Here is a 26,093-nt window from a genome sequence, read left to right as displayed (position 1 = left end):
TCAGTTGCAATATTTAAATCTCAGATGCCGCTTTGTTGGAAATTGCATACAAATTCCACTGATACTGAATGTTGTCTTTTTTTTTTTTTTTTTTTTTTTTGCTAGAGTTTCCAATATGGCTTCTGCACCAGCTTCTAAATATAATTCACACTCCTTGGAGAATGAGTCTATTAAGAGGGTAAGTTTTCAGATTTAATTTGCACCCCTTTCTCTGTATTTCTCTTCTCATAGTTGCCTGTTAGGTGGTCATTTCGGTCTTATTGAATTATTAATTTCATTATTTACATAATGTACATTCTTCAGTATATGTGGTTTTCTTTATTATCCTACCTTGTCCCAGAAAAGACAAAATGCCATATATGTGCTACGTAAGTTTTGCATTTGTAAATCCTTTCATGTAACTTCATTTTTGAGAACCTCTGTTTTGTGGACTGCTGCCAGACATTATATTTAAGATACTAGGCAATCTCTGGGCCTTGAAAGCTTTCTGAAGGAGGTATTGGAAAGCCAGGGCCCACTGAGCAGTTCCTCACACCTTCCCAAATATTGGCCTTATGTTCTAATTATGGTGATCAAATAGTTGTGTGAGCGAAATGAGTACAGCGTTAAGAAAAAAATTGTTCAAGGTATGGAGGAGAAAATTGTGTAATTAGATGACGATTTTGAAACATATATTGAAAGGAAGGGGTGAATTTAAAACAAGCTTTATTCATGGCCCTTTGAAGCCTTGGATACATTTACCAATTATCTACCAGGAAGGTTCATTGACACTCCCACCAGCAGTGTACAGGGATGCCTAAACAATCAGAAGGGAGCCAGCTAGTGTCTTTTAATTTGTACCTCCCTGAGTACTAATGAGGGTGGCTTTTTTTTTTTTAAAGAATAGTGTTTATTGTCCATCTGTATTTCTTTTTTGAAGTGGCTGTTCATGTCCTTTGCCTGTTTGCTTTTTGGGGTGTTTGAGAGGATACTTTTCTATTGATTCTATAAGTGTTCCTTACATATTATGATAATCAGCTCTTTATAGTAGGCATTACAGGTCTTTTTCCTAGCTTATCATTGGCCTTTTAATTATATTTGTGGCATTTTGATTTTGAAACACAGAGGTTTAACTTTTTTATTTGATCACATCTATCAGTATTTCATATTTCATGTTTTCGGCTTTGGGTGTCATGTTTACAACCTTTTTCATCCCCAAGATTTTCTAAGTTTCTATTGTAATAGTATTGTTATGGTCAAGGATCAGTTCTGAACACAAGAGTTACTTCGTGAAGCTGATTTTAAGCCTTGTGGAATGTGACTCTAATATAAAATATATCCTGTATTAATCCCATGTTATCCTGTGTTAATCAAAGACCTGTTTCCCCAATTTTGTGGTTGAATTGTACCTAATTCTCCGGACCCCAAACTGTGGTCCTTAAAAGGTATAGTGAGTATTACATTTGCTTGTTATACTTGTTTTTAGTTAGTGAGAGGCAGTGTTAAAGGATGCTGATGATTTCTGTCCAGTCTTCTCATGCATGTAAGTTGTGTGGTTTCACTGCCCATCAGGGAAGGCATTCCTGGCTGGCAACAATCGGTCTTGCCCTCCTAGTTAAAATGTTTAACTTGCAAGCACCAAAACATTGAAAATTGGCTAGGAATTTTTATTTTGCGCCTGAATAAACATGATAAAACAATTAAAAATCCAGCAGGGCACCCAACTTTGACAGCTTATATCTTAGTTAAATACGTAGTCACAGTTCTCTTATTGCATAATACTTTATGTTTACATAGCCCGTGATAATTCCCAAAAGTGTACTTGTGCATTTTGTTTCATTTAATATTCACAAAAACCCTCAGAGGGAAGTATCTACTAACTTTGCACATGAAGTGATTGCCCTCCTAGTAAAAATGCTCCGCCACCTTTTCCTCTTATACAGTGACCTATGTGAGGAAGGAGCTCAGTAAAATAAGAAACCTGATGTGTAAGAAATAATTTTCTGACATTATAGGAAGAGTCTGTAATTACTGTTATTCAGTTAAGGCCCCCTTGAAATGAAGATTTCATTTCTGCTGTTAACGTAAGATGACTAAATATTTAATATGAAAAAAAGCTGCCGAAGTATGCGTGTTTCTATAGAATATGCTTAATATTGACTTTTTATCACTTTCCTGAACACTGTTCACTGTAAAGCGCCTGGAAAGGGTATTTAAAAATTAATACTGAAAAGTGTGCTAATATTATTTACAGACTAAAATGTAACACAGCTAATGAATATTGACGCTAAGTTGTATTTTTTGGTGGTTTGTTTTTTCTGTACCACTTTTCTGTAATGGTAAATATCACTCTAATTTTTTCTTTACAAAGGATATTTTTGATTGCTTGTGTTCCACATCGCTTAAAAATCTGGGCAAATGTAATGTCATTCTTTCTGATGTCACTGTTTCATTTCCAGACTTCTAGGGATGGAGTTAATCGGGACCTCAGTGAGGCTGTTCCTCGACTTCCAGGAGAAACTCGCATCACTGGTAAGGGTCCTGTGAAGTTAGGATTTGCATGACTCGATGAGAGTCCCAGCAGGAACAGGTGGTTTCAATCCCTCTTTCTCTTTAGAACTCAGATTTAGGCACACAGGCGAGCTTTGTCTGAAATTGGTAGCATAAGGAGAACTCTTTGCCTTAGTTTCTTCGAAGAGTTTCACGCTGTCCAGGGTACTGATACTTTTCCCTCTCTGCCCAAGACTGAGAATTACTTACGGTGGTGGGGAGTAGATTTTGTCTCAAATGTCCATCATTGGAAGTCTATCCTCTCATGGTTTGAGGTTATAAGAACAAAATAACATTAAGGTTTTCCAACCTAGGATGTGTGCTTTAAAATGATCAACATGAAGACTTAATGTCTAAGTAGTCTTTTCTTTGTAATGTAGGAGACCACATTGGCTTAAATAGCTTTCATTTGTCTGATAACTGGAGTTAGTAATATTGATGCAGTATTTCAATTGTTGGCTTATTTTTTCATGATAAATTCACCCTAAGAGGAAGGGATGTACTTTGGAAGGACCAGATCATTCTGACTTAAGGATACTGAAGGATCTGGCAGCTTCTAAGCCAAATGCTGATGTTGTGGGCATTCACATTTTATATTAGGGTCAACACCCTTGCCTCAGACTAGCACGTATTGGGTGGTAATAAAGTTACCATCGTTTCAGGGAACCTTTTGGTGTGTTCACTGAAGTCTGGATCGTTTAGCTTCAGTGGCTAAAACATGGTGTAAGACATGGTGCCTTTGTGAGTTATTTAGCCATGCACCATGAGACACTCTTCCATGTCCACAGACTTGCACACGATGCTAGTCTTGAAAACCAGTGGCATGCATCCATCCTGATTTCTGGATAAGAGCAAAGTGGATGGCTTACTTTGGGTGACCTTCATATATGAAATTTTGGTGCTCTGCCTCAGTTCAAAAGCTTAACTGAGGTAGTCCTATATTGAATTTGCATGAAGTCGCCTTACTGGGTATTTTTCATTTCACACCCAAGGAGAATGGGATTTCAAAATTGTTAAGAAGAATTAAAAGCTGTTAACACATTCAAGGACATCCTTGAAAGATAACAGAAAGATCTTTTTATGATAATAAATTAAGTCTCCTGATTTAGTCTCTCCTTATGTTTGAGTCTACTAAAGATGTACTATGCTCTTGGCCATCTGTTTTCTATCCCTTAAATGATCGAAATGAATCCAGCTAAAAACTCTTCTCTGGACTATTAGAAAGAATAGACTGTAGGAATAGTTCTACCACTGACATTCGTTTATTTAAAACATCGTGATGTTTGCGCGATTAGAGGTTGGCCATCCTCAAGCCCTATCTGGTGGTTAGTCCACAAGACTGTCCTGCCCGAAGGGCCATCCTCTGGTTGAATAGCTCCTTAGTTACCTGTACAACCGCTGGGGGTAGTGACAGCAGCCCCGCCTTCAGTTCTGCTCTCCAGCTGCTACCACCTTGCCCCGAGTGGTGCCAGCATTTTGGTCAAGCTCAGGGAAGCAGTGCCTGTGGCCCCACCTGACCTGGCACAGTAACGTAGAAACATGGCCAGTGCCCGCTTTTTGACCTTTTTAGGGATCTTTTTTTTTACTGTAGTTATTCTTAGCCACATAGTTGATATTAAATGAGTGCCATTTGTTGTGTATCTTGGTATATATTTCCATTATTTTAGGGTACTTTTTTTATCTTAATAGACAAAGAAGTTATTTACATATGTCCTTTCAATGGCCCCATTAAGGGAAGAGTTTACATCACAAATTATCGTCTTTATTTAAGAAGTTTGGAAACGGTAAGTAGAATCTAAGACCATAAAGATGACCGTAACTGTTAAAGATAATGCTAAACTGTGTCTCTTCTCCCTGGCAGCATTGCCTGTGGATCAGATTAACATGGGGGATGTATTCGCTTCTTGGCTCTTAATTTTTGGCTTATGCAGAGCTCATTCATCACTAACACCTGCATACATAGGAATAGGGTGGATTTAAAAAGTAAGAAGTTTTCGTCCTCTGAACACTGGGGAGGGGTTGGTAACTGGACCTTTTCACTAGTTGGGAGGAGTTAGTAGAGAATAGTGGTTCTTTATCAGAAGCTTAACAGACACTACAGATACCCTAGGTGTTCCGTGTCACAGCGTCCAGGCCCATAGTCCAGGTACAGTTGTAAGTTTTAAGACTTCACAGAGGAGGATGCTGACGCGAATCCCTTGTTAAGGCGCATTGCTCCAGAACTTTCCAAGTGGTCACATAGTACTAGATAGAGGGTTAGCACTCGAATGCCTATGGGATGACTTAGTGCCATTTCTACCTCTTCATTCCATGGCCATGAAATCTGTGCCTTAGCATTTCAAGGAACGTGCCACTGGTGGAATAATGAGAGATGGAGACGAGGTGCTCCAGAAGGGAAGAGACGAGTGAAGAGCTGCCGTGGCTGTTGCCGAAGGACCTACAGTAGATACAGTGGGTCGCCATTGTCCGGGCCAGCCTGAAGTGGTAGCTGTACTTGGGGGATGGTCCGAGGAGGAATGGATAGGTCTAGGGTCTGTGGAAGAGTAGCCCAGCAGCAGTTTATGCACAGGCAATATAGAGACTGTTGGGGGACTCCAGCTTGTGTGTCTTTGCTTTTACCCCATAATTTCTTTATGACTATGTTATTAACACCTTATCTTGATTAAATTGAGGCATATGACTAAGAAACATGGGCCAAACGGTGGTGGTACATCTAGTTGGAGTTATAGACTGTGCTAGACTGCAGGGTTGAGATTTGAAACTGTCTTAATGGACTAGGGTATCGGAGTGAACCTAATTGATACAACATCTCGTGTAGCTAACATTTACTTTATACAAAGCTTAACCCTATTCAATCCAGGAATTGGGCATGATCTATGACAAAGCTAATATCCCTATAGATTCAGCTAACAAAAGTTTAACGTAATAGCCAGCAGAATGAGACCGTAGTCCCGTCTCAAGTGTTGTGTGCAAATCCAGGTGCCATGTTTTAAGAGGGACATTGGCAAACCAGCGAGGGTTCAGACAAAGGGAACCCGGCTTGCGAAGGGGCTGCAGTATCAGCACTGATCAAAATAAGTTTCATCTGAAGAAAAGAAGATGGAAGGGAGGCACGACAGAGCTGCCTTGGAATGTATGGCTCCCAAGAGTCAAATTGGGACAGATTGAGAGATTTTATGCTAATATATGCAAGAGTCATCCAAAATGAGAATTAAAGCAAGTGTTACAGTGCCTTTCCCCTCTGAGACTCTTGTTTTGTTGGCCGGCCACGCGTGCCCGGTGCCATTTGATGCTGTCACTGATGATGAGCTGGGGGAATTTTTAAAACCATGGTGCCATGACAAGTTTGTATGATCTCAGCTACGTAACCCAGGAAAAAACCAGTCTGTAGAAAAGAGGCCGGAAGGAAATAGCAGCACATGTGTCAGTATTTGGGACATCTGGAGAGTGGACTCAGGCATGCTCTGTGTTCTCCCCTCCACTTGGAATGAGCACGGGGAACTTTGGTAATTAATTGGGGAAGCACATAGCAAGCTTTAGCTGGTTTTCCTGTGGCACGGTAGGAGGTGGGGGTTAGCACTGAATGGGTACGTCAAAGGCCCATTAGACACTGACTACTAACTTGTTTCTTCTACTGTTTCACATAAACATTTTGACCAATTGGCTATAACATTTAGTCCAAGTATAAGAGCAAGAAGCTAATGGCAGAAAACATCCTATAAAGAAAGCCACATAAGAGGTCATGCAAAAACCTTAAAACATAGTCAGCATAGTGTGTGTTAAAGTCCTCAATAAGAACATCAGTTGTGGATTCTGCTGCAAACTGTGTTTGACAAAGAGCTGTCCTCTTACTGGCATTTTGAAGCAGACACCTGTTCGTTTCAGGTAGGTAAACACTGCAGTGGGAGCGCGGTCTGGCTGGGGAGTCCGCTGTCCCATTCGTCGGGGTGTCAAGGGCAAGGTTTCCTGCCTGCCCCGTTCCCCAGGACAGTAGAGGCACAGTGGTTGTTTCCTTGGATTGTCAGTGTGGCCCTGCTTCATGGCCATCCCCTCTCCACTCTGCCCTGCATGCTGCCTCCAGCTTCTCCAGTCTAAAGCTCCGTTGGCTCCCCATGGCCCAGAGAATGAAATCCATTGTCCCCCACGTGGCGTAAAAAGCCTCATGACTTCTCTTGCTTCGATTCCCGCTGCTGCCGGTGCTGTCATAAGACCATGACCTTCCCTTCTCCCAACACCCGAGGCCCCTCCTTGCCTCTGTATTAGTGCATCGCCCTTGCTGTTCTCACCGGGCCTGGAAGCCACTGTTTGTCCTTCAGAACCCACCTGAATGGCCACACCCTCTTCGGAGCCTCCTCCAGCTTCCCGGGAAGGAGCCCTTCCCTCTCTGGGTCCGCAGAGCCTCTCTCCACACCTCTCTGGTAGTGCTCAGTGCCCGAGAGCTGCCCCCTGTCCCGCTTTCCTTTCCATGTTTGTTTGTTTCTCCTGAGCACTTGTCTCCCCCTCCGATTTGCCATCCTGCACTGCTTCCCCTTGTTCCGTGGCTGTCTGAGGCCAGGGATGCTTGTCTGTCTGTGTTTGGCCTTTACTAATGCTGAGTCCTTTTGGTCCTCTGTGCCTGGCTAGCACAGAGCCCAACAGACAGTAGGAGCTCAGTAAAAACATATTCTGTGAGCGAACTCGGGAGGGAACAGGCTTCATCGCTGTGGCTCGATTGCCATGCGGACCTCACTAAATTGAGGCATCTCAGATACCACCATTGCTCTGGAGTTTGGAAGTCTCATCGCCCCCCTTTGACCTTGAGGGGGCTCAGGAATTTGGCTTGGGGTCGATCTCCTGACCACAGTGGGGGCACTTTAGGCATGTAATACTCTGTAATCCGTAGACTACCAGGGGGAAGACGGCTTCAGCTTCCTTTCTAGGAAACACCTTGGGCTCAGTTGCTATAGTAGGTGAGAAAGGCAAAGTAACCCTTTGTGCGTTCAGATGCTTATAACTTTATTCCGGAACCTTCAGCACGCCGCGGTGAACTAACTCCGAGCTCGGTGAACGAACAACACAGAGGCGAGTAATTGGGGTGTGATATGACAAAGCCTTTAGTGGTTGCATAACGCTGCGAGGCTGTGAGGGAGACCGTGACTCACCGAGTGATGAGTCATAGCGTGCTTTGTGGAGCAGGTGATATATGAAGCAAGTCTTGAAGAATGGAAACAGGTTCCTGGACAGGAGGGGAGAGAGGGAGGAGCGTGTCAGGTAGGGCGTTTCCCTCTCACTTGTGTGACAATGCCGAGACCACCACACACGGTGGCAACAGTTGGGTGGTCTGTTGGATCTGGGGCACAGGGTGGAGGGGACGTGGGGTGGCAGGAGCTGAAGCCTGAAGAAGAGCCGGCCCCAAGAGTCTCGCAAGTCACAGGTCAGCAGCGCAGAGCTTACGGGCAGAACCATGTGATGGGTGTGGCTTTCTGGAAGGGACACCAGTTGCAGCATGTCTGGTGGATTAGGGAGGGGGACTGGAGGCTGGGAGAGTGATAGAAAAGCTAGTCGCCCAGGTGGGCAGCTGGGGCCTCGCACCGCTGTCATCACAACCAGGAGAGAAGAGGGCAGAAGGTTCGGGAGCATGGCGTGGCCATTTGGAGGCGGGACTTGGAGGATGGACCCGAGTCTAGAGTGATGCCTGTGATCCTTTGCCTTTGAAATGGACCTCACGGGAGAAGGAACACGTCGGAGATGAGCCCCCGGAGATTCTTGGAAAATGTGGCCTTAATAGCTGTACAGCCACTGAGAAGAGATGTCTCCGAAGCATTTGGAAACGTGACTCCGAAGCTGGTGAAGTTGTTAGCACGTCCGTGTTGGTGCAAGCTGCATACATCCGCACAATTACCTGAGAAGATGATGTGACAAGAAGATACGCACTGAGGGGCACGAACATTCTCCCGGGGCGGGGCCGAGGTCGGGGAGCAGGAGAAAATCTGAGCGAAGGCTTTGGTGGGTGTCGGTAGAAGAGAAGAGGCTCGGAAAAGAAGGGGGCGGTCCCCGGGCAGATGAATGAGCAGAGGCCACAGAGGGCAGTCATTAGATTGCTGGGAGCCAGGGTGGGAACCCGTTCTGTGGATGCGTCAGTCTGATCGGCCCCTCTCTCCTCCTTCCACTCTCCAGGCGGCGGCGGGCAGCGAGCTTCTCCCTCGTGCTGCTCCTCCGCAGGGCTTCCTCCGCCCGGGCGGTGTCTTCTTCAGGACAATGCTGCCTGCTGGCCGCCCTCCTCACGTGCCCTCCCCCGTCTGGCCGCACTGACAGGCAGAGCCGTCCTCTTGTCACTCCTGGGCTTTCTTGGGTTTTGAGGGCTGCCTTTCTTCTGGCCCCTTTCTAGTCTTTTTTTTTTTATTAGATTTATTTATTTTTGCGAGAGCAAGAGTGAGAGCAGGGGTGGGGCTAGGAGGGAGAGAGGGCACAGAGGGAGAGAATCCCCAAACACGCTGCACAAAGCAGGCGCAGGACTCGATCCCATGACCCACGAGATAAAGACCTGAGCTGAAACCGAGAGTCTGACGTTCAACCCACTGAGCCACCCAGGCGCCTCCCTGCTTTCTCATTTCTTACTGCCTGCTCAAGAGCCCTGGGCTTTTCGCCTCGCACCCCAGATGCATGGGCCAAGGCGGGAGTCTGGCTTCCTCCCTCCCCAGTGCATTCTTCTGGCGCTCTCGCTTCTCGGGCTGGTGCTGCTTGTCCCCCAGTGGCCCTGGAATCCCTGCCCCTGTCTTCCTTTCTCCACAGTCTTCACATGTGCCCCCCCCTTCAGTCCAAGGTCTTGTCCGGGCCATCATAGGGGCCACACATCGGCCTCCCTGCCCGCTGCTTCTCCCCACTCCCTGCTTTCTGGCTCCTGAAGTCATCTTTATTGTTGTGCCGTCCCCGTGCTCAGAAGCTGTCCGGGGCTCCTTTCCTCCCTCAGCTCCCAGGCCTTAGCTGGGGAGTAAGAGGCCCGGCGCCTTCCCACCTCTCTCCGGTGTGCCCAGCCCACGCTCTGGCTCAGGTGCCCTACTCAGTGACTGCTCCTGAAGCCCTAGGCTTTCTCCTCCGGACTTTCCTTCAGGCCATTTTTTTTTCCCCCACCTAGAGCACACATTCATCCCCACCCCGTTTGAAAAGTTATTTTGAAATATTTAAGATAGGATTTTTATAAAGAAACCATCGCCCCTTTGCCCCAGAGACGATCCCATCTGAAAGTGGGTATTTCTCGCTCGCGGCCACTCCACACAGCCTGAAACTAGAACGGGCTGTGGCCGATGTGTGGTAGCTAGCAGAGTGGAGGCTTTTAGGCCTTCCGACTGAGTAATGCTGATGAGATGACAAACGTCAAATAACTTACCATCATTTTCTGACGGTAAGTCAGAAACAGTGTGTTCTTCCTGGATTCAATTCAAGGCGAGATGTCTGTAAAAGCTAGGAACATAATGATTGCATTTTTCAGGCAGAGTATCACCCGAAGATTCTTTAGTACCGTTTAAGACCCTCTGTAAAGATGGCACTCACATTCCTCCGTAGTTGGTAAGGTATTTCTTCGAGGGACTAGAAAAATGAGGTCTGTTTACTTAGCCTTCTGACGGCTTACCAGTGTGCAGACAGGGCTTGGACAGGTGAGCTGGAAGGGCGGCTGTGTGTCAGTCAGATTCTTCTCAGACATTTCGGTTCTGAAATGAGCTGGGAGCCGGCACTAGGTGTCCGCCACCTAGAGCTGGGCGTCTCACAGGTGGGGCGGCGCTTAGCTTTGGTGGTCGCTCTCACTGGCTGCAGCTCCGAGCCTTGAATGCCGCCCTCAGAGGCAGATCTGTATTCTTTCCGGAGGGGAGGGTGCATCCAGTTCATTACAGGGACTACCAACAGGATTCCTGGAGGGTTTTTCTTTTCATGAAAACACAATGGAGATTTGTGAGATTTTGTCCTTCTTGAAGTTCTTCCGGACTAGTAGATCTCGCACCTCTTTTCCTTTCAAAGGGGCTGAAATAAGGCTAAAAAGACTGTAATAAGGGGCGCCTGGGTGGCTCAGTGGGTTAAAGCTTCTGCCTTCGGCTCAGATCATGGTCTCAGAGTCCTGGGATCAAGCCCCACATCGGGCTCTCTGCTCTGCAAGGAGCCTGCTTCCCTTCCTCTCTCTCTGCCTGCCTCTCTGTCTACTTGTGATCTCTCTCTCTGTCAAATAAATAAATAAAATATTTTTTAAAAAAAGACTGTAATAAAACATCCTCATGTGTCTGTAGGTAGGACTTCAGTGGGAACCTGGGGTCGGACCGGAGGTATTGTGTTAAGCTCCTTATACCGCTGCTGTAGGATGTGCGCTGTTTGCAGGGGAAGCAATGCCCGCGGGCCCCTTGGCTTCCCTCGCCCCTTGTTGCCGTGTGTCCTTCCCAGCCCGCTGTGCCCAGATTTGAGAGGCTGTGGGTGACTGGGCCCTGCTGTGCAAGTCACATGCATTTAATGCGTTAGTTCCCTCGCAAGTGCAGGCTTTCAGGCCTCAGAGTCTCCCCGTCCTTGGGCAGTTCTTTTTCCTCTCAGGTTGACTTCTTCCTTCCCCGACTGCCTCACTGAGCCACCCTCCATGGGCTGCAGCCGGCCTCCGGTCTTGTTCCGCGGAGCACTTAAAAGCCCTCGTCCCTGAGCTCCCAGAAACCGCGCTCCTCACCCCCTGCTGCTGTGTCCATCCGTGTTCTCCTCCTCCTCTCATCTGAGAGGAGGGGCCTCGTTGCCTTTTTTCCAAAATCAAATTCCCCTCCTTGAGCCTTTTCTCCTTTCGTCTTTTACTCTTAGAGCCTTCGGTCATTCCGCATCGTCCATTTGTGGTTTCAGCTAGTGGTGTGCACGGCAGGCGCAGGCTGTCCGCCATGAAGCTTCCGTGCTGATGGGGCCGACAGTGATCGGATAATCACACGGGGTATGACAACAAGTTGTGCCGAGCGCGAGGAGCCCAGGACCGAGTAGTACAGGAATGCAGCTGCTCGAGGAGCCTGGGAGATGTTTCTGAGAAAATGGTGTTTGGCCTCTGGTCTGAAGAATGAATAGGAATGACCTAGATGGTTGCCAGGGCCTGAGTGGGGAGGACCAGCTGAGGGAATGGCTAGAGGCACTGAGACCAAGGGGAACATGAACAGATGAGCCTGGGGCTGGGTTGGGGGCAGCGAGAACAGCAAGGAATGAGTGGGCAGTGGGTGGGGGCAGCTGACCAAGGGCCTGTAGACCCTGTTAAGGATGGAAGTGTTTGGAGTTGAGCAGCAAGAAACTTTGGACATGATTTAGGCAAAGGAATGATAACATCGGATTGACTTCTGTCAGCGATCGCCTATGCCGCTGTGCGGAGCGCAGACTCCAAGGGGAGCACCAGTCCGTGCCAAGAGACCGCTGTGCCTGTTCCAGTGGTCCGGGGAAGTTGGAGAGGGGGTGATAGATTTAAGAGGTAAGATAGATTTAAGGGGTGAATGTGGGAGACGGGATGAGGGATAGCAGAGAAGATGCCAAGGATGACTCCGGGGTTTCCAGCCTTTGTAATGGGACAGATGGAGCAGCAGCCACTGAGATGCAAAGAGAAATATCATGTGATCAGTTCGGGACATTTGGAGTTTGAGGGACCTTTGGAATCTCTCCCAGTTCTGTAATTCCAGCTGCCTCCTGGTTATCTGTACTTGACTAATTTATCATAACCTTCAAGCCAGTGTGTCTCAAAGTGACAGTGTTCATCTTTCTCCAAAGCCCCCTTCTGTGTTTTTCCCATCTCTTGCTAGGATCACATCTCCTGTCTAGGCTAAATCTGGGTCCTTGCCGATGCTTCCCCAGTGGCTCACGTCTCCTTCTATTGCTTCCTTCTTAGGTCACTCCACATTCGGGTTCTCCTGTCTTCTCAACTTGCCTTAAATCAGTAGCTTCCAGGGTTCCCAGGATTGGGTGTGGTCCCTTCCTTGGTACTGCACAGCGCTCAGTATTGCCAAAGGGATCTTCAGAAAGCACCGGTCTGTCCTTGCGCTCCTCTTCTCGAAACACCTTCCAGGGATCCCAGTCACCCTGATCCAAGCCCTGGGGTGCTCCCAAGGAATTCCCCTGCCACCCTGTCCTAAGCCTGACCAGCTGTTTTGAAGTGTTGTGTTTTATTTTTTATAAACTTCCCATGCTTTCCCACATGTGTGGCTGATGTCACTGTCACTTGCTATTATTCCGTCCTGTAAGGCTCGTCTGTAACATTGCTGTTGCCACAGAACCTTCAGGAAAGCCAATCAATAGGAAATTGTTCTGCCTTCCTCTGATGTTTCATCCTGTTAGTCTGGACGTGGGCTGTGTTTTGCTTTGTTTTGATGGCTTTTGGTACTTGGAGCCTGGCACCGCGGCTCTTCAGGTACACGTGTCCCATCTCCCATTCGCACAGCACTTGTATCTTATTTATCTCTGTGTTTCCTAGTATCCAGGATGGTTTCTGCTATTCAGTAAACACTCGAGAGAGATGGTAAATGAAGTCATCTTTTTAGATTGTTCTGTTTACTATTTCAGATCCTTAGAGGTGCAGAATTTTGAGTTCAAAGGACCTTTGAGAGTTCTTCAATATTTAATGATACTTAGATAGTAACAACTCAGGTTTCTACAGAGGTAAGCTAATTTTCCTATTTCTGGATCTTCCAGTTTGGCCTGCTGGGTTGTCTGATCTCGAACCTGTCATTCGGGGAGAGCATGGCAAGGAGCCTCATTAAGCTGTGGGCGCCTGTGGTCAGGAACTGGCCAGCTGTCCTCAGATGTCCCATTTTCTGGGTTGTGTTGGGTCAGGGTTATCAGAGCTATAGAATTTTCTCTATTCGAGGACAAAGAGCGGTAAGGTCTCATCTTTTTTGTTTATATTCTTGCTTCCATGTTGATCTTAGAGTATCGGACCTTTATTTAGTGTCTAATCTGTGTGTTTCCAGGTATAAGTTTGACATTTAGGAATACACTTGGGCACTTGTAAATCTTAATCCAAACAGAACAGATTTCCTGGTGGTATGTTTTTAATAACTAGATTGTATTGAGAAGTAAACACGTTATAAAACACAGCTGTATATGTACACAGTTACATATAGAGCAGTGTCTTTTTTTTTCTCTAGGCATTTGGCTTTCAGTCACACAGTGAGGTGTCTCACCCCACGGCCACAACTAAAAAATGCCTCCTTGGGGGTACAAAGGGAAAGACCCGTAGCTGCTTGCAAGAGTGCACAGATCTGCTGCATTCGCAGAGCACAGTTACGTCTTCCAAACACAAACCTATTCTTTGTGATAATAATAATGAATTTCATTGTTTTCTAGCTACCATGTGACAGGCCTAAGTCCGTGATCTATAATCATCCCTACTTTACAGATAAACATGGCTTGCAGAGGTTGTCCAGCTAATAAATGTCAAAACTCTGCTTGAACCAATTTTGTTCAGTGTAGGAGCTCGCTCTCTTTTCCCTATGCCACGGTGACTGCGCTCTTGCGCTTTCTTTAACTTTCTGTTTTGAAATAGTTATGAATGCTTGAGAACTTGGAAAACTAGTGCATTACCTAGCTTCTCCAGTCACTATATTGCTTGATCAAAACCAGGAAATTAATGGCACCGTATGGTTAACTGAGACTGACCGTACTTGAGCTTTACCACTGTTTCGTGCACTCATTTTCTCGTGAGTTTCTGCATTTAATTCTCTGCCGTTTGATCTCATGTATAAAATCATGGAGTCATGCACTGACAATCGAGATCTGCGACTGTTGCTGCCCCTGTATAATCACACCCTCTTTCCCCACACCGCCTGGCAACCATTTCTCTGTTCTCCATCTCTCTAATTTTATCACTTCAAAAATGTCATAAACGGACTCCTACAGGATGTGATCTTGTGAAATTGGCCTTGTCTGCTACTCGGCATGATGCCTTTAAGAGCCCTCTGTGGCGTCGTGTGCATCCATAGTTCCTTGTGTTTGTGTAGCTGAGTAGTAGGGCCATAGCATGGATGCACCCGATTCTTAGACTTTTTGAATTTCTAGAATACCCATGAGCTATATTTCTGCTCTGTAAAGAAATGCTTAGTTTTTGTACTGTACAAAGGAGAAGGATTTCAAGTAGAACCCAAACTTTATTTGTATTCCCCCAAAGGAACATCTTCTAAAGAACAAAACTTCAAGAAGCACCTTGAAAGTATTCTCTTTATTATCAAAGTCATCACAGCACTCAGGAAAACATGGGACTTAACCAATTTCTGTAGGCCTCCTTATCTTTGTCCATGTGGATCTGTATCTTACATTAGTAGCCAGTGTATTTTGTGTGCTGCTTTTTTCCACGTAAGCTTATTTTTCCACGCACTGTGATTATTTTCGGCGCTGCAGGCTTCGTCCTTCAAGCTGAGTGACGTTGTTTTCTCCATGCTGATGGCCCCTCTGGCTCCGCTGAGCATCTCCACACATGTGACTGTTTGTCCTCTTGTGCAGTAGCTGTAAGATAAGCTCTTCAGAATGCAGTTATGCAGTCAAAAGGCTGGGACCATTTGTCTGGCTCTTTTGATGTGTGTTCCCAGACCTTGGCTCAAATCTCAACCCTTCCCGCTATTTACCAAGCAAGTTACTGAAGCTTTCTAAAGCCTCGATTGCCACGTTGGGAAACGGGAATACTACACCAACATCCGGAATGGCTGGGAGGATAAAATCCAAGTGATGAGGCATGCGGAGCCCCCGTCACGTGCAGAGCCCCCGTTGCAGCACCTGGCATAGGCAACTCACTCCATGCATGGCAGCTGCTGGCAGCTTGTGATGACTGTGCTGTGACATCATGAATGTGATTCTGGCTCGCCAGCACCTGTACGGACCCCTTGCACTCATCATTGGATGAGGAATGACAGAGAGACACCGCTGTGCATCCAGGCCCTTCTCGGGTGGGAGATGCACCCGGGCCTCAGCTAGGCACTACTTCCAGATGTTTGGTTCCAGGTGTGGGGAGAACACGGACCTGTGCATTTCCAGCAGATACAGGAAAGCACGTGGCGCAGCCGCAGTCTGAACCAAGCCTTGTAGAACTTCGGAGGTGGGAGTGGTCGGTTGTGTTCTGTCTACTCAGGAAGCCGAGCTTTGTTAGAGGCGGTGTTTGCCGGACCAGGGCTTAAGCCATGGGGAGACATTTGGTCGTTGGGGAACCAAGATCACCCTCTGCAAAGAGAACACCATGCACGGAAGCGCAGAGGCCTGACTGTGGACTGTGCTTGAGGAACAGTGAAGGGTGTCACGTAGTTGGGAGTGCGCACCGGCGTGGGAGATCAGCCTGCGGAGGCCAGCTGGAAGTGACAGCACGGGGCCCTGGAATTGTGTCCCTAGGAGTTTGGTCTTGATTCTGTAGGTGCCGCGGATGTTCTGGGGTGCGTCTTGGTTGCGTAACTGGCTGTTCTCATGCTTGCCCTTTCATGTGTGATCTGTACCCTGTTTTTGCTCATAGAAAGTGGTAAAAGGGGCCAAGGTAAAAGTACCCTAAAGCATATGGTTTTTTGAAAGTGGTTTTGGTGTTTTAATGATACTGACGAAAATATTGACTTTTGCATTTTTGTCCATTACAGGATTCTGCTCTAATACTTGATGTTCCTCTGGGTGTGATCTCCAGAATTGAAAAAATGGGAGGCGCGACAAGTAGAGGCGAAAATTCCTATGGTCTAGATATTACTTGTAAAGTAAGAGATTCAGTACTTTCTTATGTGAAAAAAGACACATTAGTGTTGAATGATGAGTAACAGTTAATGGGGGTTTACAAAAAAAAAAAAAATCAAAGACCCTGGTTCATCTAAGGCCCAAGAATGGTCCTTCCCTCATGATCAGGCTTCTAAAACCTCCTGGCGAAGTAGTTCCTATTGAAGAGACCCTTCTGTCAGCTTGACTGGATGGGAAGAAGACTTTATGGATAGAATTTTCTCACTTTCTAGTTTTTGCCCAAGTCTACTCCCAGTGTCCCGTTATGTGACGTGTTACCAGCTGGACACCTTCACACCATGAAAGGAAAGAAAATTGCGAGAGATTTTACCCTCCGTGAATAGGATATGCCTCTAACAACCTTTTTAACTTTTGCTGAGTTTTCAGAGGTAATGTTTTGCCTGCCATTTTGCGTTGGCACAGTGGGTAGCAGAGATTTAATGATAATACCATTTACTCAGCTGTAATAGTAACTGCTCATTGAGCATCTGTGTCGGTGCACACACGTGCTAGGTGGCGTCTCCATTTTATCCTTATGAAGCCTTGAGCCTAAGAAGAGTTCGGTCACTGAGCTGAGATTACCCGACAGATGTCAAGGTTGGGATCCAAATACATTTTGCAGACAACGGGATAACCCTTCTGGCAAGAATATGTCCTTTGCAGGTATTACGAGTCAGATGGTTACAATCCGAATAGAATAATAATAGAATAGAATAATGTCCAGTCCCAGAAGGAGCTGGAAGGGGTGTGGAGGTCTCAGTGGTTCTCACAGCTAGATCTGGGAGATTTGACCTTGGCTCAGGCACTGTGATTTCTTAAAACTCATCTCCTATAGTTTTGTTTTGATAATGAATATGGTATGTTCGTTTTACTGTCTCCAGTTTATAAAAGCTGAAGATGGACTAGTACACTCCATCACAAAGCAAAGGATTCTGTGGTCATTAAGCCTGAACTGAAATTCTCTATCACTACCCATTTTGGCTTCTTTTGGTTTTTGTTTTAATCCAGGCTGCCTTAAATGCCTTATTTATGATCCCAGCTACTGTCTTCACTTTGGGGCCTAGAAATACAGGGATTTACTTTGAAGGAAGTAAAGTTTTGCACTTTGCGTAAAGGCATCCCTGGGAGTGGAGCGTTATGTTATAGTACTTAAAGGGAAATGGGGTTGCTAACATTGACGACCTTGAAAGTGACTTTCATTCTAACAGAATTTTTTTTCAAAGTGCTGTTTGTTGTCTTGTCAATAGAAAGAATTTGTATTTAAATATCAGTGTCCCCAACGTTAATAAGATAAAGCACATTCTTACCCTTTGGCTGTTTATTATAAAGACAAGGGGCTTCGGGACAACTCACCAGGCATGACTCGCAGATGTTACACAGACCTGTAATTTTTGGAATTAGCGCTGAGCCCAAAGATGACGGCCTAGAACAGTGGTGGAGCTCAGCCTCTTCATTCCTTTATCTCCTTGAGAGAGGCAAGTCCCATGTCCTCAGAAGCAGACCCGAAGGTGATAGAAAAGGAAGCTGCTGTGGCGGGGCGGTCTCGCAGAGGTCAGCCCCAGCTGGGGTCTAGAGCCCTAAGACCGATGTTGCTCCAGGGAGACGGGTTGTTCTAAACCCTACAGATCTGGTCCTACTAGCTCTGGGTGTGGGGATTTCTGCTGGTCAGCAGTGCCTTTAAGCTGGGGGCTGTAAATCCCGGTGGATGTCGTCTAGCAGCAGAGGACGAGATAGCTCTGAATATGTGAATGTTTACCCCCAGGCACCACACCAGCCCCTGCTGACAACTTGGAGCCTTAAGGGGCGGGAGAGATGAAGCCGAACCTTAACCACCAACATGCCTCGCCCCTGTTGACTCGCTTTAAAGGCTGTGGTATTTTGAGGTCAGCCGCAATGGGTGGTGTTTCCCTAGAGATGCGTTATAGGAATGATGTCTCCATAAAGCAGCCCTTCTGTATGGTTGCGTGGCAGGGGGTTGTTCACTCGGATTCATTTATTACAGCGAGGCTTGGTGCATCGCCACGTGACCCACTTGTCAGACAGGCCGAGGTGGGGCTGTGAGGCTCTTTGTCCGCAAGGCTCTTTCTCAGGGGCCCTCCCCTGACGAGTCAGCCTTAAGGAGACCAGGTGGAACTTACCACTTAGGATATGCTCATATTTCTGTCGTAGATTTGGTGAGCTGCCGCCCGTGAGTCATTTGCCTTTTCCATTTCAATTTTCTTGTTGGCAAGATGAGGTAGTAATTCTTTCTGTCCTTTAATTACATCTGAATCAGATGGCAACCAGAAGTTGCTTGAATCACTTGCGCTTTGGCACACAGAACGCAGTTGTTGGAATCACGGATGGCTCAGAATAAATGGTTATCTAGAAATGGTCTAAACTCCGGCCAGGTGGTCGTACAGTGATGGTGCAGAATTATCAGCTGACCCCAGACTGGGAGGAGGAAAGTTGCACACAGGTCTCCGAGCCCCATGGAGCCTCGGCTGCCCAGCGCTATGCTGGTGGCTCAGTTGTAAAATCCTCTGGAGGTGTGTCATCCCCCTGAAATGATTATTCCCTTCCATTTGACTACCGATTTGCATCATGAGCCAACAGCTAATATCCCGGTTTCCTTGGAATATGTTGTGAATCGGTTTTTGGATTTTATTCAGTTCTGTGCTTCTAGAAATGAAAGCACAGAATCCTAGAGGTGGCAAGACCCAGAAGGTGCCATCTGTATAGAGAGCGAGCGGTCTTGGGTCACTCGGTCAAGGTCTTCGGGTCTAGTTCTTCGTACCACCTCTGCTGCCAGTGGCATTCTGGGATGCCCCGTATGTAGCAAGGCCTTTGCTAGTCCTTTGTGCCAAAGGGTTAGGGAGCTTTACCCGTGCTCCTGAGATGCTACATTAAAAAACACTGAAAAAATGTAAAGATCGTGACATCCAAAAGGACAGGGACCAACCCAGCCGCCTCCTTCCCGAAGTCCCCCAGGGTCCAGGATGGAGCTCATTTTTCCGAATTGAATTGGTGTTTTGATTGTTCAGCCACTCGATCACAGTACCGTGATTGATTCAGGAGACAACCTGAACAACTCTGGCTTTAAAAGGAAGGCAGGACGTTATATATTTGATAGGTGATGCAACTTGATAGTTAAGGGAGCTTTTGTTGTTGTCGTTTTTGGTTTGGTTTCAGTGTATGAGAAGTTTTTCTTGCTTAGCAAAGAGATATGTATTGAAAGCCCCTTTTAGAATCCAGTTTTGAGTGTTAGTGTTTAGTTCATGAAAGCACAAGGGTACTCCTCTGTGGTCTGTGTAGAACACTGTGCAAGACAGCTTGATGGGAAGAACAATGTTCCGTCACCTGGATGAGAGCGCGGTGCCAATCATTTCCTGATTTGTTAGACTGAGACGTGAGAGGAGCATGAGGGAGAGGGAGAGAGCTTCCGTCTTTTCATGACATGTTTGACAATTTTGAGCTCACATGTGATAGCAGGTACGCATTTGAAAAGTTCTGTGAATAAAATACTCTTCAATAGTTAAAATACCACAGAAACCAGTTGAAGGAGACACCGTAGATGGTACGCAAGGCCAGGTTTGATTTTTCTTGTTAGAAAATGATTTTAGCTCTGTCTTCTCTTTAACACTAGTTGCTTTGTCTTTACATTCATGACCGCAATGGGAGTATTTTGAGGTGTTCTTAAACTGGATATTTCCAAATGTCACACAAAAACAAAGTGATTTTCTTAGTAATCTAGATTAACTGCCCTTCCAGGTAAGTGAATCTTCCGCTCCTTTAGTTGAAGAGATGTTTTGCTAAGGATTGTCACTTGATCTGAAGACTGAACTGTCAAATTTCTCTGCTTCCCCTCCTCCCCCCAGGACATGAGAAACCTGAGGTTCGCGCTGAAACAGGAAGGCCACAGCAGAAGGGATATGTTTGAGATCCTCACAAGATACGCCTTCCCCTTGGCCCACAGTCTGGTAAATTCCAGGGTTCTCCGCAGCGCCGGGAGGTTCTCGGGTGTCTCCCCTTTCATTTACTCTCTGCGCCGCGCTCCCCGGCCTGCCGTGAGTGCCAGGGTGTTTATTAAAGCATTCCCAGGCAGAGCAGGCCTCTCCTCTGCTAGTCTGTGTGGGATGGCCCGGCCCAGGTGACTGAAGCGTCACCCATGGCAGCCTGTGCTCTCCCTCCCCGCGCGCGCCCCCAGCCCTGGCTCATCCTCTGCAAAGCCAGGAGGCCGTGAGGCGGACTGTGGGGGCCTTTCTTCGGCCACCAGGCCTTGCTTGCATCCTCTCTCCCCACCCCTTCTCCCCTGCTTGGCTCTAAACGGACTTGGAGGCAACTGTCTACAAGAGAAGAACAAGGAAATAATTCTTTAAAAAAAAATATGCGTGTGAGTCTAGGATAAGTCCATGCCCTTGCACGGACTGAAGGGGATGAAGGGGACCATTGGTAACGCAGCCCTTCTTCCTGAGGCTGTCTTTTAGGTATTTTGGTGATAAGGGCCTGAGATTTTTTTTTTCCTGGTGAGACAAGGTTTCTCTCTTCCCAAATTTCATCAGCAGTTGTTCCGGGCAAAGGAAATTCATGGTTGATGGAAGGGACAATTATACAAAGACTGGAGGTCTAGAAAGATTTAGGAAGTACTCCTCATGAGTCATGTGTTGATTACAGATTCAAATGTAATGCTTAAAACAAATGTAATGATACAGAGTTGAACACATTTTCAGCCTTTTCTCAGTTTTTGATGAAATGTGTGATGTAAAACCTATTTCAGTACTTAACAATTTCTTTAACGATTAGGGCAAAAGAGTTTTATGAGAACACATCTTTGGAATATTTATGAAAGTGAGAATGTAAGTCTTATCCATGAAAATTCAGTTAGGGAACACGTTCTTTCTTGAGCTTTGCGTATCTGGCCCCAAATTATCAGAAATTTGAAGAAGGGCTCACACAGCAGGTTTGAAGAAGCAGAGGCCTCAGTCCGTCTTTTGTAAGATCCCCTTTCTCTGACATCTTTTGTCTCTTTTAGGGTTTACTCCTCTAAAAAGTCAAGTATTAGACCTGCTTTCTCCTAAACTACTGGCCCATCTCTCGCCTCCAACTACACCTCTGGAAAGAACATTCTAGTCTGTTCTTGTCTCTGGTTTATTCATTCCTCCAACGCATTTCGGTATCCGGCTTCACTGTAGGCCCCTTCCTGGAACGGAGGCCCTCTTAATGGCCAAATCGAGTGGCTCACTTCAGTCTTGGTGCTGTTTGCTCTTGCCCCGGCATTCAGTGGTTTGGAGCACCCCATTCCAGCCAGTCCTGGTCTCCGTGTTGTTCTGTTACCTTGACTGCCCTTCCCAGTCTCCACGGCTCCTGTCTTGTCCTTCGTGGGCCATCTCTACGGTGGTCGCCTCCAGCCGCCCACTCACTTTACTTGCTTGCCTTGATGCTTTCGCTTCATCCCATCGCGTAAGCTGTCACTGCTGTGTGGCTGATTTCGAAATCCAGCCCCGACACTGGCCTCTGGTGGGCGTCACCAGCCTAACTCTCGGACATCTTCCTCTGGAAGTCCTCGAGCCTCACAGGCTTGTTCTCCCCCAGCCCCCTCACCGCTACATGCCACAGCTCAGTGAGCAGGATCCCCAGTTGCTCAGGTTTGAGAACTTAAAGTCAAGTGTCTTCTTGTCCCTGTGCCTTGCCTCCCGGAGCCTCATCTGTTCCAAATCCTGTAGATTCTCCTCATCAGTGACTCCCCCATGGTTCTTCCCATTTCTCCTTGGGCTTCCTGTTTGAGGCGGCGCTTCCCGACTGGCTTCTCTTCTTTCAGTTTCCCCCCTTCACGATGCTGCCAGTGGTTTTGTCACTGAACTGCAATCACGTCACAGTGCCCCACTCTTCGTAAAAACAAAAACAAACTCGGCGACTTCCCACAGCTTATACTGTACACTCCAAGCACACAGGACTGCCTGTGCTCCTCCGATATACACAGAACTTTCTCAGAGCGGAGTCTGCTTTCTCTGTCCCCTGTACCTGCAGGCTCCTTGTCTCTTTAAAGCCCATCCTCCACTGCCTTGCTGAGCCCTAAGTCCTTTTATATACCTGTGGTGCCACCCCCCCACTCCCCCTGCAGGATTTGTCTTGCCTCTGGCTTTGCAGGTCCCTCTGTGAGAGCACGTCCCTCAGTCCGCCTTACTAATAATTATGTAGGAATTGCCTGGCCCCCTGCTATACGCTGGGCTTATCAAGGCGGGGAACTGTCATTATTTCTCTCTCTCACCTCACCATAATGACTTATGCATGGGGGTTGTATAATGATGGCTTTTTTTTTTTTCATTGAACTCAGGTTTATTAGCAAGTGAAGGAAAAATCCATTTTATGGAAGCATACAGGACACATTTCTAGATGTCGTGGATTTAGCACCAGAGTCTGGGGGTGCGGGGCGCTGTCGCTGGAGCAGTCAGCACAGGGTTGCCTTCTTGTCTGCGCTTCCTGGCATCAGTTTTTGTGCCTGCACTAGAAATCCCTGCTTCTTCCTTGGGAAGTGACAAACTTGAGAAAAAAATGTCAGCCAGATTGCTTATACAAAGTTTTGGAAAATTATATCCCCTTACTTTTAACCACTCAAAGTCATCTCTAAAAAAAAAAAATTAAACTAGTCACTGAAACAAGACAAGATACAGGTAGAAACAGATCAGCTATTGCCATGGCTTTTGGATTGTCTGTTCCTGCTTTTCAAGTCACCGTGTACAACTGTCTCGTGAATCAGCTTCATTTCGGGATACTGTGTTGGGTGGTGCCGGGGAGCAGGGAGAGCAGACGAGGAGCAGGAGGAGGGGCTGAGGGAATAATACCTAGTCCCGTTCGGGGATGTGACAGAAGTGCTAGGACACGTGTGTCTGGCCCCCAAATGGAAGAGTTACCTTCATGTTGTAAGAGAAATGCACAGGAAGTCCACTGGGGAGTCCCAGGGAGAAGAGAACACGTCCAGCCTGCATGGGAAAGCCTGCATGAAGTTTGAGTCATTTGGGTTGAGCCTCGAAGGGTGGCCATCCTTTCCAGTGGAGGAAGTGGAGTTGCAGGCAGAGGCGAGACCCTGACCCTTGGCACAGCGGAGGAAAGCAGGGCACACTGCGGGGTGTTCACGAGGGTGGCCGGGCTCTCTGGTCGGAGCGTCGGGAGGAGGAGCTCTGGGCTCGTGCGGTGGATGGTCTTAGCTTGGCTAGGGAAGGAGCTAATAACCGGAGACGGGGTGGAGACCTGCGGACGGTTTTGGAGTGAGTGAGAACTGGACACAAGCTCATGATGACTAGGCCGGAGCAGAGAGATCGTGGAGCCTGAAGGTGGGGGCGGTCCGAGGGCCAGGCGAGAGGTCCACAGTGCCCGACCTAGGACCCGGCGGTGCCGGTAGCCAGGCGGGGTGGAGGACGACCAGCTTGGGCAGCAGTTTGGTGAGAGAAGCTGAATGAATCATCCTTCCCTCTGGGGTTTGCGGGTTGAGTGGTGAGGCGGATGGGGCGCTATCGACAGAGCAGGAATGCCAGACGGGGATTTTGTTTGGGGAAACAGGTGGAAGACAGGGCGAGGAGGGAGGGATGGGGAGTTCTGTGTTTTGTTTGTGTGGCCGTTAGCGTTGTGACTTTTTGACAGAATTGACAGCAGCGATTTTGGGTTTGCCCCTCAGAAAAGGGTCTAGAGATGTAGATTTGAAATCATGGTTCTTAGTCTGTTCAGAGCTATGCATTCCTTTGATAACATGACACAAATTATAGTTTCTCATCCCCTGAAGAATGCATTTAAGTACAAAACTTGACATAGAATTTTAGGGTTCCATCCCCTCTGAAGCTCATCCGTGGGTCCCAGGTTAGGTAAGTAACACTGGTGTGTAACAGAGAAGTCCAAACCAGTGTTTCGCTTAGAAGCTGAGGAAGGCGAATGAATGTTATCTGTGCGGAGCCTTGCCTCTTCTTGACGCAACAGAGAGAAGGGATCTTTCTGAAGCAGGATCCCAGGCAAGGCAGAGACGGATGGGGTTAAGCCCAGTTTGGGAAAGGAGAAGGAACAAGTATTCCTCTGAGACAGGAGAGAACGAAAAGTTTTCAAACTGCCACCGTGGGGAGTGCGAGAGTGCGCCAGAAAGGGATTTCCTGGAAGCCTAACCTAAGCCGGATTGCATCAAACAGGACAAACGGCCCTGCTTCGAAAACGTCACTTGGTTAATATTATTGAAAATGTTAAATCAGCTGCATATTATCTTAGTGATTTTTTTTTAATTGTAAGCATTTGAGGGCAGAAGTAAGCTTGCTGTTGTACCCGTGAAATGGTGTCTGAAAGCCGGAAGAGCTGGGTTCCGAATCCAGCCGGAGGGTGAATGGTGTACGAGTGGGCTTTTTGCTCTCAGACCCTCCCTTTGGCTCTGTCTGGCCTCCTTACCCATTAGCATTTTCACCGATCAGTGTGTTCAAGTCGGGACTTAAACTGTGAGTTGAACTTGAGCAGGTTAGCCACACATAGTCAACCCTAGCCTATTAATTTGCTGGTTTCCGTATTCTGTCGGTCCAGTCAGACTTGGACGTTGTTCCCATAACATTTTCTACTTCAGCCCAAGTGTTTTTGCTTGCTTTATTTCTATCTTGTCTTATGAACACTAGAAATTGTACCAAGTTCACAAACTACCTTGTGACTCAACACTACTTCTAGGTAAATGATACCTTTTCATAAGAAATGTGACAATGTTGGGGTGCCTGGGTGACCCATAGTGGCTTAAGGGTCTGACTCTTGGTTTTGGCTCAGATCCTGATGTTGGGGTCCTGGGATTGAACCCCGGATCGGTCTCTGCACTCATCAGGGAGTTTGCTTGAGGTGCTCTCTCTTTTTTCCCCTCTGCCCTGACCCCTGCCTCAAAAAATAAATAAGTCTTGAAAAAAAAGAAATGTGTCAATGGTTCTGACGTAATTTTTCAAAGGCGAGAACGAAAACTGTATAGATCTGATTAGAGCCTAACAGAGCTACCAAAGAGAGTAATTAGTTGTTGGGGCAGCTCATTCAATGCCAGAGTAGTTCTTTCATTGATTTCCTTTATTGTTTGCTCATTTCCCACCCAGTTGGGATAACCAGAGAGAATATAAATTTCAGATGAGTGTTTAACTGTTAATCCCAACATATTAATGAATCATGAAATCCATTTACTAGGTTGCAACCAGCATTTTTAAATGGCCTAGAAGAAGAAGTACTAAGAGCACAATACGTACCATGGGCACATGTGGTTTTGTCAGACATTGTTTCAGAGGTGTGGTGTGTGTGTGTGTGTGTGTGTGTGTGTGTGTGTGCAGGGAGGTGGTCGTGGTACAAAGTGTATGGCTTTATGTTAATCTAGAAAGTTTGAAAAACAACCTTTTACGTAATGCTCAAATACATAGAATAAAATGGGCTTGAGTAGGGGCACCTGGGTGGCTCAGTGGGTTGAGCGGCTGCTTTCAGCTCAGGTTATGATCCTGGCATCCCAGGATCGAGTCCCGCATCGGGCTCCTTGCTCAGCAGGGAGCCTGCTTCTCCCTCTGCCTCTGCCTGCCATTCTGTCTGCCTATGCTTGCTCTCTCTCCCTCTCTCTCTGATAAATAAATAAATAAATAAATGGGCTTGAGTAAATTTAGGTTAGTAAAGGCACTTTCATCTGTCTTGACAACTGTCTTCAAAAACGTCACTTGGTTAATATTATTGAAAATGTTATATCAGCTGCATATTATCTTAGTGATTTTTTTTTAATTGTAAGCATTTGCATGGACTTTCTTGAATTTTGTTGAAATGAAGGGCTTGAGTTTTGACAAAAACCATGGAGTGTCTCAGAGTCCACAGTCTCTCATGGTTTGTGTCCCCCTCCGATTTCCCCCAACTCA

The 26,093-nt window shown here is 46.8% G+C and overlaps 1 protein-coding gene across 4 annotated transcripts in view; it reads left to right on the top strand.

Annotated features, from left to right (window-relative positions):
- MTM1 (myotubularin 1) overlaps positions 1–26,093 on the top strand; it is a 90,752-nt gene that overhangs the window by 23,721 nt on the left and 40,938 nt on the right. The window contains exons 2-6 of one of the 4 annotated variants that reach the window (XM_004776624.3): positions 106–178; positions 2,439–2,511; positions 4,219–4,313; positions 16,104–16,214; positions 20,088–20,189. In XM_004776624.3, the coding sequence (XP_004776681.1) occupies positions 116–178; positions 2,439–2,511; positions 4,219–4,313; positions 16,104–16,214; positions 20,088–20,189 (444 nt within the window). In that variant the 5' untranslated portion in view covers positions 106–115. The remainder of the gene's footprint in view (positions 1–105; positions 179–2,438; positions 2,512–4,218; positions 4,314–16,103; positions 16,215–20,087; positions 20,190–26,093) is intronic. The other 3 variants (XM_004776625.3, XM_013047917.2, XM_045067976.1) reach the window with 3 other exon arrangements.

The sequence above is a fragment of the Mustela putorius genome, unplaced genomic scaffold (assembly GCF_011764305.1).
Source record: "Mustela putorius furo isolate JIRA1106 unplaced genomic scaffold, ASM1176430v1.1 tig00003899_pilon_pilon_pilon, whole genome shotgun sequence".
In the NCBI taxonomy this organism is placed as follows: Eukaryota; Metazoa; Chordata; class Mammalia; order Carnivora; family Mustelidae; genus Mustela; species Mustela putorius.
The sequence above is the reverse complement of the archived record's forward strand: the minus strand, read 5'-3'. Positions and strand labels throughout refer to the sequence as shown.